The 19276-nt window shown below is 44.1% G+C and overlaps 1 protein-coding gene across 1 annotated transcript in view; it reads right to left on the bottom strand.

Moving 5' to 3' along the window:
* Positions 1–18673, bottom strand: part of TRPV5 (transient receptor potential cation channel subfamily V member 5) — a 39319-nt gene extending 20646 nt beyond the window's left edge. Inside the window, exons 1-4 of the mRNA XM_083718864.1 lie at positions 18335–18673; positions 3493–3590; positions 2140–2262; positions 1334–1474 (exon numbers count right to left, since the gene is read on the bottom strand). Coding sequence (XP_083574990.1) covers positions 1334–1474; positions 2140–2262; positions 3493–3590; positions 18335–18480 — 508 coding nt within the window. The 5' untranslated portion in view covers positions 18481–18673. The remainder of the gene's footprint in view (positions 1–1333; positions 1475–2139; positions 2263–3492; positions 3591–18334) is intronic.
* Between the last annotated feature and the right edge of the window lie 603 nt (positions 18674–19276).

Below are 19276 nucleotides of genomic sequence, written 5' to 3' on the forward strand. Positions count from 1 at the left end.
AGGAGCACCTGATGGCTGGGGATGATGGGAGTTGTGGTCCAAAACATCTGGAAGGCACCAAGTTGGCAAAGTCTGGTTAGACTAATTATTTTTTCATTCATTAATAAGGTGCCCCCTGATTAATCACACAGAAGATACAGGTGGTTACAAAAGCTGTAGGTGATGGCTGCCTTCTTAGAAGAGACATTCCTCCTTTTTCATGCAGAGAATGCCTCTTATAAGACTGCCTGCTGTGGGACATTTATGCATCTGTAATGGTTCTATCTAGCAGCATGAAGGGGGGGGGGGAATCCTTATCTCAACAAAGCAGATCATTGGAGGTGTGGGTCCGGGAGGTATCAGGCTGAAATTTAAATAGGTCATTCCATTTGTAATTGGGGCTGGAAAATAATTTTGTCTAGAACAAGTTGGTTTTTATGTCTGGGACAGTGTTGTCTGTCTAACTGTCTTTCTTCCTTATTCAATGCAACTGGTGTCAAGGGTGTTTTCTCTCATCACTTGGTGGCTTGTCCGTATGAATTGGGCATTATTACAGCCATAGGTGTTGCACCCAACATTACTAAGAAATATATTAAGTAAAGGTAAAGGGGCCCCTGACCATTAGATCCAGTCGCGGACGACTCTGGGGATGCGGTGCTGATCTCGCTTTATTGGCCGAGGGAGCCGGCATACAGCTTCCGGGTCATGTGGCCAGCATGACTAAGCTGCTTCTGGCGAACCAGAGCAGCGCACGGAAACGCTGTTTACCTTCCACTGGAGCGATACCTATTTATCTACTTGTACTTTGACGTGCTTTTGAACTGCTAGGTTGGCAGGAGCAGCGACCGAGCAACGGGAGCTCACCCCGTTGTGGGGATTTGAATCGCCAACCTTCTGATCAGCAAGTCCTAGGCTCTGTGGTTTAACCCACAGCGCCACCCGTGTCCCTTAGGAAATCTATTGCTTGTTGCTAAATGGCAATTCTAGATGTGAAGGGCAGAGCCACTGTCTGAACTTGCTTGGGGTGCTGGTTTTGAAGAGAGGCACCAAATTGTCCCCCGCATTACAGAAGCCCGATTGACCTCCACTAGGAGTTGGGCATTCAGTGCTGCTGGTCCTATGCTGTGGAACACTCTTCCAGGAGAGATTCAGCGACCTTCCTTGTTTTACTAGCAAACCAGAGGTTAAACTAATCCCTTTCCAGCCCTGGGAGGAGTGTGGGGAGTGTTCACACAACACATGAACGTGTCAAGACACACAGTTTGGAAAGCTCTGCTAAACCTTGTGGGGCACAACCTTTCTCCTGCTACCAGAAGCAATCTTGTTCTCTAGAGCAGCCGATGAAAAATCATACCAAAGTAGAAGAGGCTTTTGGGGTTGCGCCTGAAGAAGAGTCCTGTAGCTCGAGGAGTGGAGATGTGTGCCCCTTTCTTGACCAGACATTTCACTAGGTTTATATTCTGATTGATCGCTGCAATGTGGAGAGGTGTTTGTCCTGCAATTCACATTAAACAAACAAAGCAAACCTTCCATTAAAGACTCACACCAGGACATTCTCTGCACCGATCCTTTGGGAGTGTTACTCTGTCAAATGCTAGCAGACTTGATAGCAACATTTTGTTTTTCGGAGCCATTTAAAAACAAGATAGGTGAGTTTCACCTAACCAACCCTATCAACAGACGCCTACTAAAGGAATTGCATTTGTGCAATAGGACTTCCCCCTCTCTCGCCCTCCTGTATCCCCCAAATTTGCTTGAGGAGTTAAGAGAACCCCTTGGATCAACACATGGGGTGGAGGAGAGAGGAAGATCCTTCCATCTGGCAAGCCAAGATGCTTTCACAAACAGAACAATTGGAAGTGCACAACACTGAATTCCACCCCATGCTTCAGAGGTTTTATTTAATGAGAAAAATAATGACACACATCTTTTGAATCCTGTATTTGGGATTTCCATCTCTCTCTAAAACCATTTCTGCTCCACTTCTTCTGCACTACCCTTTATCAGCTATTGCAAAAGCAAAAGGACAAACTTCCACTCATTGTCATACATGAATTTTGTCTGTTGTTATCCATTTCGCATTATGCTACGAGTTTGCAAATATTATAACTGCTCATCTTTTTCTATTCGAATTGCAATCTGCATTTTGACAACAATTACCTTCATAGAGTTCTGACGTCATCTTTTCATTAATGAGTTCTGGAGCCAGCTCCAGGAGCACCTCTGCAGCTTCCGTGTTATCGTAGAGAGCAGCTATGTGCAGGGCTGTCTCCCCCACCGCTCCTGCGCAGGATGAGAGAAACACAAAGGTCACCTAAGACTGAGCTGCACTTAGGGCCGAGCTAGACATCTATGCATCCAGGTGCCTGACTTGTTCACATTCAAGCCCATGGGTGGATGAAAAGTTCTATTTTTATAGTGAAAAGGGGACATTTTAAGAGAGTGAGTGAGCAAAGTCACATGCTCAAATTCCATTGTTTCAGACACTTTTCTCCCAACTCAAACTCTGGTAGAGGTGTGAAGAAAGAAGAGTGTCTGTAAGTCTGGGATAGTCAATGTGGTGTTCATCAAGATGTTGTTGGACTACAACTTCCATCATCCTTTCCCTTTTGGACTACAACTTCCATCATCCATGACCTTTGGCCATGCTTTCTGGAGCTGTACTCCAGTATCATGTGGAGGGCACCACATAGGCTACATCTCGTTTGTGACAGGCAGGGGACAAGGGACAGTTCAGTCCCCCCCCCCACACATATGTCCCCTTTTGTTGTGAAAATTAGACTCTCTGACCCTCACTTTGTGAACGTGGTGGCCATGTGACCAAAAAAGGGGAGGCTGCTTCCCCTATCCCTCTAGTATGGCTTGTAAGTATAAATAAAGATAAGGAATGCACCCAAGTGATATGGGGTATTTGAGAAGTGGCTCGCCTTAGGACACCAGCCTAGATAGTACAAACTAGGCTGCAGTACCAATTCCATTGGACAGAACCAAAGCTAAAACATTGCAGGTGCTTGGACTAGATGACCCTCATGGTCCCTTCCAACTCTAAAATTATTTGATTCTATGATAGGTCAAGGCAATTTAGTTTAATGTGGCTCTTCAGTGGACCATGCACCACTCTCATTGGTAGGGGTCTAGGATAAGCAACGGTAAAGATAAAGGGACCCCTGACCATTAGGTCCAGTCGTGACCGACTCTGGGGTTGCGGCGCTCATCTCACTTTATTGGCCGAGGGAGCCGGCATACAGCTTCCGGGTCATGTGGCCAGCATGACTAAGCCGCTTCTGGCGAACCAGAGCAGCGCACGGAAACGCCGTTTACCTTCCCACTGGAGTGGTACATATTTATCTACTTGCACTTTGATGTGCTTTCAAATTGCTAGGTTGGCAGAAGCTGGGACTGAGCAACGGGAGCTCACCCTGTCGCAGGGATTAGAACTGCCGACCTTCTGATCGGTACACCCCAGGCTGTGGTTTAACCCGCAGCGCCACCCACACCCCCTAGGATAAGTACCTCTTTGCAAAACGTCACAGGAACCATCCGAGATCAATTTCCTGATGAGCTGGACATTGTTCTCTTTGGCAGCCAGGAGGAGTGGAGTCTCCCAGATCCTGCAAGTGACAGAAAGAAAGAAGAAAAAAAACTATTCACATTTTGCTCCAGTGAGAAATTAGCTCTTGAAGTTCAAGACTCCTTATGGGGACTGGCAGCATATGCTCTCTTCACAAGGATGGGAGGAAAGGGTGTGAAAGGGAAGGAACAACAATAATAACAGGTATGATCCTGTGGTGTTTGCAGAAATCCAGAATCTGTCAAATGAGAGGAGCAAAAAGCAACAATCCATATGGCAAATGAAGAGTCTTATCAGGTTCTGCAGTATTTATCTCAGGCCACAGAGGGGCAGTACAGAGGCAGAAGAAAGATGCAGTTTCAAGAGGGTTTTATGGCTGCAATTAGTCTTTTGCCACAAACGCAGCACTCTAGAAACTAGTAAAAGTATTATGGGGTTGGCTTTCATTGGCCTAGTTTGTCAAAACAAGGAAAACCTCAAATGCGCCTAACCGGGGTTGTTATGCTCCAAGAGTCATTTTTTTCAGCAGTTGTGTGGTCAGTCATTGTGATATGCATTACAATTTAGTAGCTGCTTTATATAAGCAGCAATAGGGTGCCCTTTACCCTGATGGAATTATAGCTACTCTGCTATTGAACATACTTCCCCAGGCTTTCTTTTTCTGATTCCGAATGCAAGGAACAAAAGTCTTCATGAGTTTATGCAACTTGGGAGGAATTCTACCAGCCAGCCGTCCTCATGCCATACAATTCCACAAGCAGCAAGTGCATGGATATCAGGCAACTGGCTCTAACTAGCTTTAAAACCTCAGCAGAAGAGGGTCAAGGATTGTCAACAAGATCAAGACCTTTAAACCTGTGGAATGGCTATGGAGGGGGTTGGAGGAAGGCCAGAGAAACCCCTGCCTCACCCCACTACAAGAGAGAGGGATCCGCCTTCCTGTAACAAGAACTACAAACCTTTTATTTATGCAGTGTTAAAAGTTTGCATACAACACCCAGGGAGGAAATGAGCAAACACAATTGGTGTCCATTCCTAGGGGTTCCAACACCCTGAGGATACAGTGGTACCTCGTTTTTCAAACAGCTTAGTTCACGAACAACTTGGAACCCGAATGCTGCAAAACCGGAAGTAGGTGTTCTGGTTTTCAAACTTTTTTTGGAAGCCGAACATGCTCCGTTTTCAGCCCCCTTGTGTTTCCTGTTGCACTGCTAATTTGCATCCCCCCATTGTAATTCAAGCCTTCTGCTTGCAATTGCAATGTTCTAAGGTGATATTTGGAGCTTATATTTGGTGCTTTTGTTTGTGCTATTAATTTTGCGTTTTTTTGTTTCGAGGCTTTTTCAGTTAATTTGTTTTTGTGACTGTGTGGATCCCAGTTCAGCTACTGACTGACTGATTGTGTGACTGCGGAAATCGATAAAAGCTGCCCCACCCGAACAATGACTACCATCAATGCAGGTAAGAAAAAATAATAATTTTAATTTTTATCATCTACAATGCTGTTTTATTTATTTTATAGTACAGTACATTGATTATTGCTTTCATTTTATGAATCAATAGTCTGGTTAGATAGTAAAATTCATGTTAAATTGCTGTTTTAGGGGTGTTTTTAAAAGTCTGGAACGGATTAATCCATTTTGCATTACTTTCTATGGGAAAGCACACCTTGGTTTTGTAACACTTTGGTTTTGGAACAGACTTCTGGAACGGATTAAGTTTCAGAACTAAGGTACCACTGTTTTAGAGAAGCCCTGAGAGTTAATAGTTTACAGACATTCTGCTTTCTGGATAATAAATAAATGAAGTATACACATACCAAAATCATAGGTGTTATGGCCTCTTGTGGCGCTGTGGTCTAAACCACTGAGCCTCTTGGGCTTGCCGATCAGAAGTTCGGCAGTTCAAATCCCCGTGACGGGGTGAGCTCCCATTGCTCGGTCCAAGCTCCTGCCAACCTTGCAGTTCGAAAGCACGTCAAAGTGCAAGTAGATAAATACCGTATTTTTCCCTTTATAACACGCAGATTTTTTCTCCTAAAAAGGGAGGGGAAATGTCTGTGCGTGTTATAGAGCGAATGTGTGGTCCCTGGAGCCGAAAAATCAGGCAAAAATCAAATCGCGCTTCACGGAGAAGGGAAACCTGAAAAGAAGAAGCTGCTTTCCTGCATTCTGCCTCAGGGTCTTACTGCCCACCCTTCTCTGTTTCGTTGCTGGGTTTGCTGAAATGGAACAAAGAGCAGGGAAAGCCCCTCCCCTCCAGGCAAGCAGAGGGGAAAGCAGCGTGTGGTCTCTGTGCTCCGGTGCTGCTGGGGGAGAGGGAGGGGGGAGGGAGGGAGGGAGGGAGGGAGGGAGGGAGGGAGAGAGAGAGAGAGAGAGAGAGAGAGAGAGATGGCTGGCTTGGGTGGGGGGAAACTTTTGCCTTTCTTTCCTCCCTCCCGTTAAATCCCTCTCCTGCATTCTTAGCCAGCTGCTTCTCTGCACACCCCTCTCATGTCCCTTCTTTGTTTTTCCTTCGCTCCCCACTTAAAATGTGGTTAAAAAGCATAGATCCACATGGATCCTCAGGATCTTTGCATTGGGTCACCCCAAATTCACCATCAGATCACATAGCATGTCCATGGCTACAGCCTGCACCAAAAAAAATCACGCACCCACTGTTGCCTGGGGCTGCAATGGTGCAAAAACATGGTTAAAAAGCATGGATCCACATGGATCCTCAGGATCTTTGCATTGGGTCACCCCAAATTCACCATCAGATCACATAGCATGTCCATGGCTACAGCCTGCCCCCAAAAAATCACGCACCCACTGTTGCCTGGGGCTGCAATGGTGCAAAAACGTGGTTACAAAGCATGGATCCACAGGAATTCTCAGGATTTTTGCATTGGGTCACCCCAAATTCACCATCAGATCACATGTCTGTGGCCACAGCATGAAGCACAAAAATGATACATCCACCGTTTCATTCAGAATGTTTTTTCCCTTGTTTTCCTCCTCTAAAAACGATGTGCGTGTTATGGTCAGGTGCGTGTTATAGAGCGAAAAATACGGTAGGTACCGCTCCGGCGGGAAGGTAAACGGCATTTTCGTGTGCTGCTCTGGTTTCGCCAGAAGCGGCTTAGTCATGCTGGCCACATGACCTGGAAAAACTGTCTGCGGACAAACACCAGCTCTCTCGGTCTGTAAAGCGAGATGAGCGCCACAACCCCAGAGTCGTCCACGACTGGACTTAACTGTCAGGGGTCCGTTACCTTTAATGACTAGACAGAGATGGTCTGGTCTCCCTCAGACCTTTCCCCAAATGTATTATGGTGATGAACAAAGCACTTCCCTTTAAATGCAAGCCATTTTCAAGTAATAACATTTATCATCTAAAACAGCACTTTCAGATGGAGTGTTTTGCATACATTATCTCACAGTGACCTTTACGGCAACCCTGTGACATTATCAGTATTATTATTATCAACCTCATATTACATGAGTGGTTTGACTAAGACCATTTAATGATCTCATGATGGCAAGGGGAAGATGTAGCCCTGTAACATCCGCTCAGTCTCTTAGCCACTAGAGCAGCTGAAATCCCTTTGTAGCATTGGGCAAGTCATTGCTTGCAATCCTACACACACAACTTGGGAATAAGCCTTTTTTTTTTTTTTTTTTGTAACTTAGCGGCAATTTCATAACTTGCCATTCTGAGCAATGGACACCATTTCAATAAACTCTTATTCCTTAGATTTGCCTTGACCGTTAATTAAATGCTCTCTGTGAGTTTAACTGACGGCCAAGTAAATGCTTATAAACATAGTTGGTGTTGTAGGAAGTAGTCCCAAAATTTCCCCCACAGAAAATTGCTGAGGGTCTTAGTGGGCCACTTAATGATTTTTCTGCCTGTTGTAATAATTGAAATGCGCTGTGCTAGATACTGCATGATTTTTAATGGTTGTTTGGGTTTGTTTGTTTTTACAGACATGCCAAAGACCAGCTGAATGAAGCTCTCAGATCACTGGTGGTCTGTGGACCACTGTTTGGGAAAGTCTGTTGAAGGTGATGCATGAGTACTTGTGGATAGCTCACTTGGTTAGACCATGGTGCTGATAACGCCAAGGTTGCAGGTTTGATTCCCTTATGGGACAGCTGCATATTCCTGCATTGCAGGGGGTTAGACTAGGTGAACCTCAGGGGCCCTTCCAACCCTACAATTCTATGATCATCGATTTTTCTTCCAGTCAACAAAACTATCGCGGCAAAGAAAGCCACAAAAGCACAATTCTTTTACAAGGCAAGAGAAAAGAAAAAGAAAATAGTAAGTGATCCCCGTTTTCACTTTCCCAAAAAGTCTTTGAAGGGTTTGTTGCAACAGAATGCTACAACCGTTGCTACAACAGTTTCTGCATCAGTATAGATAATAAAGCCAAGAAAACAACATAACTAGTGTTTGCTTTCCAGCAATAGCGTTGTAAAGGACAGTGACTGGGTTTGGATACAGGAAATTCACAGTAAAAAAGAAATCTAGGAAAATCTTATCAGCTTCGGCCTTATATGGCTTTAGAAAAGGTAAATTCCAAGTTTCGTGTTATTCTGAATGTTGCAATGCAATTCATGGTTATTCAACTTAGCAATATATGCATTTAAATAGAAATATTCAGGGGAGGGGCATTTAAATATTACTTTGAGGGGAAATATACGTTCCTAGTATGTATTAAAATACATACCTCAGAGTACTTACAACAAAAATATTTGTTGCAAGTAAATTATGTTACATGAAACAAAGGTAGAATCAACTACACTGCCCCCATTTGGAGATAAAAAAGAGTAATGACCTTTTTTTTTTTTACCCAGAAGCCCCCCACGTTGGCAATGTAACAGGTGTGTGCATATCACAGAACAGAGAATTTGCTCATATTTGTTAATAACCTTATCCTGTGAATATCTGTCCAGAATATTTGCATCATCGTTGTCTAAAGGGCTACATTTGTTCATTGTTTGTTATTTCTATTCATCAATGCATTAAAATCCACACACCAACAAAACCTCTACTCTGGTTCTAAATTTATGCAAATCTCTTTCGACTTTATGATTTATTAATTTAGGAGGGTGGTATAAACATTTAAACAGATAATTGGTCTAACCTCCAGGAGTATTTACTATTGCAGCTCGAATATTGTATATTTAGTTATTTCATTCTTTGTTGAATAAATAGACTGATATCCCACTGGGCAGGGCTTGTATCATAACTTGGGTCATGCCACACCTTGTTTTGGGGGGTACATCACTAATAATAAGCATTATTATTATTTTAAATCTTGAGGAAATCACAGGGATTACTTGGATTACTGGGAAGTAGACAAGACACAACCCTGAAGGATCATAGTTCACAACCGATATCTTTGCATCATACATTATTTTTAAGCAACTACTTGATGGGGAACGGTGAGGGAGTTGTGTCTCAGTTACAATAACCAGGACTCCAAGTCAACAGTGGAGTTAGAAGCTCTGCAGTTCATAACAGAACCAACACACTAACTATTAGGATGTTCTACCTTAAAGTTTCTGCATATACTGAGTGAAGACTTGCTCTGCATGTTCAGAAGCATCAGCTGGCTCCTTGTTGAGTTTCCTGGCACTTGACCAGACAAACTCTTTGGCACCATCATATAAATAACTGTAAACCAGGATTTTATTATACAACGTAGCACTCTTCCTGGAGTAATTAAAATCACTTGTCTGCAAATGCCAAAAGCCAAGTGAAACAAATCAGAAAAGCAAAAAACAAACTTTTGACATCATAGGCAAGCAGTGCAGTTATGGCTCCCTAAGCCGCACCTACAACCTGACAGTGGGGTAGTAGCTGTGTTGTTAACAATGAAGCCCACACCAGTTTCTTCCACCAAGAAAGCAAATAAATAAGTAAACTGCACTTTGTCAGTACAGAAAAAGGAACGTCTAAGTTCCCCAAGGCTTGGACGGCAGAGCCTGGTGATGCTCTGTGGTTTCTTTGTTCATTTATTTACTTTAAGAGAGTTTTCAAGCATCTCCTTCTGTTCAGGAATAGGGTATCTGCATCCTCCCACATGTGTTTCTGTGCCCCTATAAATGGCAGCTCATGTCGGGAAGCAGGAGAACCAGCAACAAAGTTAAGTGCTGCTACTACACGTTTCAGAAGATAACTCAAGGCGGAGATGCCATCTATGTAGTTGTCCAAATAACATGTAGTTCGAAACCAGGTTATCTCCTAGAGCTATTTGCAAAATGCTACATGAAACGGTTCCGGGTTCAGGTTTATTCTGGACAAGTAAACCAGTAGGCAAGCCTCAAATCAGACCCTTCTGCTTCAGTCTGGAATGAAAAGCCTAACTGGAGCAACGTGATTCCGGTTGGAGTGTGTCCCTGGGAAAGTGGAGAGGAATTTTTGCCAGTCAGCAAGGTGCTGTCCATCAAACAGGAACCCTTGTCAGTTTCTATAATTAGTAACTCATCAATACAATGGCATTTATTTATTTATTTCAGGATTTATGGCGATGCTAATAATCATTGACCTATTTATTCACTTTCACAGTGCTTTTCAAATGCCTGCAGGATAAGCAGTCTTTGGGGATATTTGAGAAACCAGGGTTGTCCCTAAAATGCAAGTTTTGGCTGTTTAGATCTCCTGTAAGGCCTGCTTTCCAGTAAGGAAACCTGTGAGCTGAAGATAACATGACACACAGAACTAGCGATGATTCATTTGTGGGCTGAAACTCTGTGATCGTTGGGTCTTCCTTAAAATATGACATTCCATAGATGGGCTCCTGCCACTGAACCCAAGCAGTGGGCTTGGGGTCTGTCTCTCCCAGATAAACCATGAGATGTAAGCCTAGATCAGGCATCCCCAACCTTCAGCCTTCCAGATGTTTTGGACTACAATTCCCATCATCCATGACCACTGGTCCTGTTAGCTAGGGATCATGGGAGTTGTAGGCCAAAACATCTGGAGGGCCGCAGGCTGGGGATGCCTGGCCTAGATTAAACCTTGGCTGAAGCTTGTCATTTGCCTGGAGTGGGATAAACCACAAGCCTGGGTTCAGATGTATGCTTCACTTTTTATTTTCTCAGACATGGTGAGCTGGGCCTGTGCTTGTGAGTTTGTACCGTGGAAAGACATGGTGGTTGCCAGAATACGGCTAATTTCTCCCTCATTCTAAAATTAACTGCCTTTCGCCAGCATTGTTCTTCCAGACTCAGTGGATTGGTTTACGGGACACACTAAGCCAAACCTTGTTTTAGGTGGGAGCAGCACAGCAGTGAAAATGTTTGGAGCGGAGCAAAGTGGTTGCAAGCTCCTCTCCACGTGTCTGCAATCTCGCACAAGTCATGTGAACCAGGCACATGGTTTTCCCATGGAAGAGAGTAACTGGGAGGAAGAATAAATACATCTTGAAAACTGAAGGTGATTATTTGAAAAGTATTTGTGATGATCAGACGACGTTTGTAGGTTTACAAGAGGTTCTGTGAGGACTAATATTAGAAATATTGTAAAAAATGGAAAAGGAGAGATAATATCTTAAGAGGTGTAAAGGCAATATTAAGTTAGGAAATGCATAAGAAGTGATGAAGACAGAGGATTATTAGAGGTGCTGATGGAAGTCCAATAAGATTGTGTTTGTGATAAACTGTGTGGTATGTTTTATAATTTTGTATGACAAAAACCAATAAAATATTTATAAAAAAGAAAAGAAAACTGAAGGTGAAAGAGGTCAGTCTTGGCCCTGGAGATCTCTTAGAACAGGAACTGATGAACCTGTGGCTCTCCAGAACTTGTTGGGATTCCCAAGCTCCCACTGGCTGTACTGGTTGGTGCTGATGGGAGTAAGGAACCCAGGCTTGCGGTTTCACTTACCTAGGCAAGCCATCAGTTGCAAACCACAGAACAGACCCTTGGTTACAGCTTGCTTTGTCAGAAGAGAGAGTTAAGCCATGAGGTCAGGTCTGGATGACAAACTAAGCCAAACAACAGCTTAGCACAGCACAGCAACAAGACCCCCAGGGAGGAACAAGGCAGCCATGGTTTCCTCTCTGGGTATCCCACACATTTGCATGCTAAGCAGGGGTTTGGCCTAGTGTTACGTGTGAACCGAACCAGGTAATTCATGATTGCAATATTCTCAAATCCATAGCCCTTGTACACTGATCAATGTAATTTACCTTCCCCAGCTTTCTCAGACAAAAGGCTACCACAAAATAAACACCTACCATGCATTACCAAGAGCAGTCACCAGTTTTTATCCACTTCTAATTAACAATGGGAGATAAACTGTATTCATCGGCTTACAGATGAAAGGTTCTCCCTATCCCTTTGTAAATCACCAGGATGACCCTGCTCCAAAGCATAAAACAGTTGGTTTTGTGCTTACAAAAATCACAGGGATCTTTATTTTAATTGCTTTGTAAACTCTTCAAATGGAAAAAAAATAGATATGGGTGAGACTAAAGAGAACCAACCACACCCCAGATCCTTGTAAACTAACACAAATACGTGGCATTGCCAAGATAGGCAACTGAGAATAAGACTTTGAGGAGCGCAATGATTTTTTTATTGCCACATGTATGGAATTGACTGCTCTTGGCTTTGTGTTGGGGAGCTTATTCCGAACTCCCAGCCATGCAACCCACATTCCAGCCCACACTGAATAAATTTAATTTAATAGTTTCAAGTCTTTAGTCTGGTCAACACATGCAGCAGAATGGGGTGACAGGATGGACCTTATCACTTGAGCCTACAAGTGGAGGAATTACATTTTTTTAAACCACCCCTGTTTTTAAAATTTCCTGGAAATAAAAAACCAGCACAAACAGGCAATATCTCAGCTAGAACCTCTCACTCTGCTGCTAGACTGCTGTTTGCAGGGAGGTGGGGTTTTTTGGGGGGGAGGGTGTATTTAAAATTGGTATCCCCCACATACAGTATAAATGGATACAGACCACTGTACTAACTTATCATCCTGCCATTTAATTATACAGTGGGTGCTGCTCTGGTTTTGCCAGAAGCGGTTTAGTCATGCTGGCCACATGACCCGGGAAAACTGTCTGTGGACAAACGTTGGCTCCCTCAGCCAGTAAAGCGAGATGAGCGCAGCAACCCCAGAGTCGTTAACTGTCAGGGGTCCTTTACCTTTACCTCTACTTAACTGTCAGGGGTCCTTTACCTTTACCTCTACTTACGTGCACCTCTGGTTACGGATCCTTTGGGATACGCACGCAGCAAACCCGGAAGTGTTTTCCCGGGTTTTACCATGCGCATGCACAGAAGCTCTCTACTGCACCGCGCGCATGCGCAGAACAGGCACCTCTGGTTGTGAAAACCTTGGGATCCGACCGGAGCTCCAGAACTGATCCCGTCCGCAAACGGAGGTACCACTGTATTAGACTAATATCACACTGTTTTAAACATCCATAGACTTCTATTACAAACAATTATATCCTGATTCTAAACACACATAAAATCTTCCAAGTGTGGTTGTGCATAGAAACAGCAGCAGTAAATAATGATCAGGAATAAGTCTCCTTGAATGAGACTTACTTCTGAGTTGACATGGTTGAAATCAAACTGAAAACTGAAGAGGTACAGAATATTATAGGCACCACCACCCTGTAAGCAAAAATAAGTTGAATCGTTGACTCTTCTTCCTTATTAAAGCTATGTACAGTGATAGCAAATTGCAGGTTAGATGTGGGTTGCAGGACCAACTTTCAGGTTGTATTGAGATGGCTAGGGGAGGATGACAGGGCTGTATTTTTGCACCCATAGCCTTTTCTTAAATGATTTAGTCTAATGAACCCAGATGGTCATCTCCCAAAAAGAGGTACCAGAAAGACCCCTCTTTTGCTATATGTAGATGATGCGGCCATCCTCTCTTGTTCCAGACCTGGCTTGAAATACCAACAAATGAAGTTCTCAGATTACTGTTCTGTACACGGGTTATCCATCAACGATGAGAAATCAAAAATTTTCATTTTTGAGAAAAGATATTCTCCTTGCAAATGGCCGCAATCTAGAGCTGACTAAATGCTTCCAGTACCTAGGGCTCTTGTTTCACCACACAATGTCCTAGAATTGCCACTGGCAGACTATCTGTCAGAAGGCGGAGATGAGCAACCTTGCTATACTCCATTTATTTTTCACAAAAGGTGGTCACTATGTTGCATCAGCCATAAGGGTTTTTAACGCGAAATCTGTTTCCCAACTCCTTTATTTTTCAGACGTCTGGTACAATGGTCTGTTTCCTAAGTTAGATGGGTTCCAGGCTAAGTTCTTTCAGTCCCTACTTCAAACTGTGTCCCTAATTCAATTCTATTGTTGGAAACAGGTGAATGCTCACTTTCCACCAAAGTGTGGTGGGCTGCCTTGAAACACTAGCTAAAGATCTCAGTATTTGGCCTGGGGAAGGGATCATTTTTTCATCTAACCAATGAGGAGTCTATCAGCTCATGGTCAAAAACTATGGCCCAAAAAGCCTCCTTAGTTGGTCTTTCACCATCCTTTTTACATCATCTGGACTACAGTATTTCCCTTAAATCCCTGAGGAAGAGGATATGGGATATTTCATACAGCAATACAGTATTCACTCTAGATCTTATGTAACCTGTGGACCATTTACATCTGGAATCTGCTATAGCCATGACTTTCAGTTACCATTGTATTTCATGAATCTGTCTGTACCTAACTACCGCCAATTGTTCTCCAAAGCCAGACTAAATGTATTTCCATCAGAAATACTAAAAAGCAGACTGTCTGGTATCCCTTATCAGAACAGGCTCTGCTTATGCTCTCAGGGTCTTGACTCTATGAAGCATATCCTACTACACTGTGAGCAGTTCAAACAAGCCAGGGATCAATTAATTAAACCCCTATTGGTAAACTTAACTGGAAAATCCATAATCTTCTACCTTAAGTATCTCCTTGGAGATATGTCAGATTATACTACCCTGGCCGTGGCTAGGTTCCTCTCAAAATGAATAAGAAATAGAAACCTACATGCTCTGGATAAAACATAGTGACTGCCTTGGAATCCTTTCCCTATATTTCTGCTTTATTTTGCTTTTGAAAATGTTTTTGTGGTTCTTTGGACCGAAATAATGACTGTGTGTATGTACTTACATCATAGGTTTCATTACTCCAGCTCAAGCGCAAAAGATAGAGAACATAATAACCTCCTTGCTGGTTCAAACTACTTCAGTCCTGTATCCTGTCTCTGGCAGAACACAATTCCAGGCACATCTGGGGAAACAGATACCCAAGATGCTGATAAAAATCTCCCCCCCCCCCCGCCACTCATGTTGATTGGGAATGGTCTTCAGATTTCTCTCTAGAGTGATTCAGATGAAGTAATATTTCTAAGGAGTACCTTTCACTTTCTTGCAATAACTCCATTGCTATACCACTCTTGGCTTTTGAGTCAAAACAGGCAATATATGGAGCTATTGGGGGGTGGCATTAAGTTCAGGTTCTAAAAAAACTTAGCTGCAATCTTTGTGTTAAGAAAATTCACTCATCAAGGCATAAAGTAAGCAGTCAAGGTGCTTTTAGTGTCACTTGTGAACAGGACCAGACCAAGGCATTTTCATCCCTAAAGAGGAGTTTACTCAAAATGGCACTCCAAGTCCTCAGTAACTCAAGAGAGTGCAATACTGTGGGCAGTTCTCCTGCAAAAGCCTCATGGAAATGAGCACAGGCTGTGCAAGAGAATAGCCTAGTAATGAGCCAAACCTATTTATCTCCAACTCAACTGCTCTTAATAACACCCAAAACCTGACACAGCCACCTCAGATTGCTTCAGGATAAGGCTGCCTTTGCCTTTTGAAAACGCCCTTAAGAAATGCACTCTTCGCATTGGAAGCAAAAACACACTCACAGGAAGGCCAAGGCTGTTCACCATTTTCTTACAAGAAATCTCTGGCATCGCTGCAAAGTATCAGTTCGTTTTTTGCACAGCCCTGAACAAAACCAGCAACATCTGCATCCCATCCCATCCTTTCCCATTAAGCTGAAGTCTCTTTGGCCTATTGAAATATGATGATGAAAACCTTTTAGGAAGGTGCGAAGAGCAACCTCAGGCAATCAATTTTCAGCAGCATGAGACGGCCAGCTGTTGAATTGATAATCAAGTCTTCTTTACAAAAAAGTTTTCAAGACACCTTGAGGATATGTGGTCCTTACACTTTGATAAAACAGAATGGTTTATGAATACCAAACAGATCAACGAAGATGCTTAAAAGGAAACATCTTGAATAACTGCAGACCTACTCGGAACAACACACATCTGTTTGTGCAACATATGTTTTGACCAGGTGCATATTGCTGGATTGAGGTGGTTTGCATTTGGATATTCTGTCTCAGGTGCAAACATAGTCTCGGGTCATCCTTGGTTGGGTAAAGAAATTATGAATGAGACATAACTAATTTGAAGGGGGATATCTGAAGAAGTGTGCATGCACACGAAAGCTCATACCAAGAACTGACTTAGTTGGTCTTTAAGGTGCTACTGGAAGGATTTTTTTTTGTTTTGAAGGGGGATGAAAGAGAAGCGGATTCTGTTAAACGCTCAGCCTCTTAAAAAAAAAAAAGGCAGGAAAAATAGACATGTTCTAGTTGCCCCTATTGATTAGGGCATTCTCTGATTTTCTGATAGCTGTTCCCAGTAAATTATTGTCTCTATTTTGCCTTTTGGAGTGATTTGAGGGAATGCATTTCCAAAACTTTATCACTCTATATTGAAAGAATTGCCATGCTTCTGTCCTCTCCCGCCGGCTCTTTAGAAACTAAACCTCCAAAGTAGGCGCAAACACATATTGATGCTAGTACATGAAAATGCAGCTTCCACACATAGAGGCAACATGAAAGCGCTGCATCCTTTCCACCAACCCCTAACTTGTTATCCAGAGAGTAAAATGTGTTTTGAGTTGGAAACAGTTCTTCTGTAACAAGCACAACCAGATCTCTTGTAGGAGCAAACTTTCTTAGGTCATTAAGTTGTTGTTTTCAAAGAGAAACTGTTATGATCGGTGCAGTAATGCACCCTCTACCAGAAGCCAGTGCCAGCCAGCAATTCACAGGAGATTAAGAGCCTCAGGCAATGCACAGGAGACACAAAAAACAAAACCCCTCAGGCAGTTATATTTGGTGTGAGAACTGATTGTGTTACAAGTACATGAGTGAGCTGACTTCCATCTAAGGAATGTTGTGCAGTATAATCTGTGAAGCACTGCTTTTCTCCTGAGGCCAGACGAGGGAGGACTGTAAGGGGACAGGGATCTTCAGATTCCCCCCCCCTCCCAACAATAACTATTTGTCAAGAACACCTGTGTCTCTGCCCAACTCAATACACTATGTATTCAATGCAATACAACAGGCTCTATTAAATGAAGTTTATTAAGTGGGTCCAAATACTACGTATGGTACATGGCAAAAATTAGGTCAATTTATTATCCCCTGGGATAGCTCAGTCAGTACAACATGAGACACTAAATCTCAGGGTCATGGTTTTGAGCCCCGTGTTGGGCAAATGATTCCTGCACTGCAAGAAGTTAGCTGGATGACACTCATGGTCTCTTTCCAGCTCTACAATTCTGTGAGTCTATCAGACTTCGGGGAAATGTGCATTAACATTATATTTTGTGCTGATAATTGATAACATGAATATGGTTAGTATGAATGTATCCACAATGTTATGGGTGCTAAAAACATTTCTGTTTAGACCAGCCTACCCAGATATCTAGAATGTTGATGTGTTTTGTTTTTAGTTTATTGCCGATTTTAATTTAAATATGTTTTAAGTAGTTGTTCTTAACTGGTTTTACCAAATTTTATCGCTTCATTCTTTTTGTTAACCACTTTGATGTGTGTTTTTTTACCATCAAGCTAGCAAAACAGCTCGGCCAGTAGAGCGTGAGAATCTTAATCTCTCTTAATCGTGAATTCAAACCCCACGTTGGGCAAAAAGATTCCTGCCTTGCAGTGGCTTGGACTAGATGACCGTTCTGGTGCATTCCAACTCCACAATTCCATGATTCTAAGCGGTGTATAAATTTTATGAAATATTTTTTTTAAGTGGTATTAAAATGAACGGGATTGTCTCTTTCTTCTTTTTGCCATTTAACCATTAATTCTTTATCCAAGAGGGATATCTGTACCTAGAAATACATTCCTTCAATACACACACACACTTTTTCCTGAAGAGGGGAAAAGAGCAAAACCAGACTGACACAAACCCTAGTCTCAACGGCATTCACACAGAACGTAAAAGACACATGCAAGGTGCAACCCAGACTGGGACGCTATCATGTGGGGGGAAATGGGTTTTAAACCTGCTGCGTTCCTATCTGGACCAGACACCCCACACCGATTTGCACTGGGGGAGATAGATACTTCCCATTTGCTCCCAGGGATGCAGTCTCCCCAAGTACCAAGGGAAGGACAGCCACCTCTGTGGTGAAAGCATTTGGGAATGAAGAGAAGCATGCCATTGCAATTCACATGCCCCCTTAGGAGTGCAGTCTATTTCCATATACGCGGCAAAACGCGACGGCAGACTCCAGAGGGAGGTACAGCAAACAAACACCACTCGAATGCCTTAAACATGTCGCAGCCCTCCCCCTGCCCTGCTGCGCTAGCTTTCTAGCTGCAGGGCGCCAACTTAGCTGCGCCCGGGAAAGGGGTTCCCCGCGACCTCCGCGCTTCTTCCGAGGTGATGCAGCGGCCCTGGCAGGGATATCGACTGCAGGGCGCCCGCCGCCCGCGCTCACTTACTTCTTCTGTTGCAGCAGGTGTATCTCGTCGGCGCTCCGCCGCCCGCCGCTGCCTCCCGCGCCGCCGCCGCCGGGTCTGCAGGTGCGCCGCAGCCTCTTCCAGAAAGCGCCCAAGAGGCCGTTCTCTCCAGGCACGGGAACCCCCATGGCTCCTTCCTTCCTTCTCCTTTGGCAGCGCCACAAATAATGAAAAAACAAGCAGCCGCTGCCGCCTCAGAGGAATCCGGCGCCGGGGAGTCTTGCCTTCTTTTGCCCACTCACTTTGCCCTCGGGCGCCGCGACGGTGCGCGCCTTTCTTGAGGCAAAAAGGAGCCGAAGTGAAGCCGTGGGCGCGCAGGGTTTGGGGAGGCCCGTCGCGCCGACCTCCACAGAAAGGACTCCCCTCACTCAGGGAGCACCTCGGCGGCGTCGAGGAGGCAGCGTCCGGAGCCGGCTTCTCCTTCGCCTCGCTCTCTCGGCTTTAGCGAGCGCGCGTCAAGTTTGCCGGCGAGACTCCGGACAGCACCTGCGCGCTTTTGGGGCGGGAAAAGGGCGGCGGGAACCCGCTTGAGGGCCAAGGTAAGATATAGCAGGCGGAGGAGGAGGAAGCCGGGAAGGGGCGGGCACTGGGCCGAGGAGTTGCCGGCCGGCCAGCCGGCCAGTCCTGAGGGCAGTTGCAAGGGCTTGGGGCTGCCTCAGGCACCCCCGGGCAGATCGGGAGGGCGCCGTCATCCATCAGGAATGATGCCTCCCGAATAACAGGCGGTGGGGACGCACCCAGGGCTGGATTTACCTATAAATTTTAAAGGAAAAACAACAACTGAAGATGATGGATTTTTGGGAGCTAGCCGACCTGACGGGAAGAGTCCGTGACCAGAGAGAGAGGAGAAGAAATTTGAAGATTATTTAGCCAAATATGTTAAGATAACATAAATAGAATTACTTGCGAGTAGGCCTAGGATTT

Source organism: Podarcis gaigeae (assembly GCF_964106915.1).
Source record: "Podarcis gaigeae genome assembly, chromosome: 17".
In the NCBI taxonomy this organism is placed as follows: domain Eukaryota; kingdom Metazoa; phylum Chordata; class Lepidosauria; order Squamata; family Lacertidae; genus Podarcis; species Podarcis gaigeae.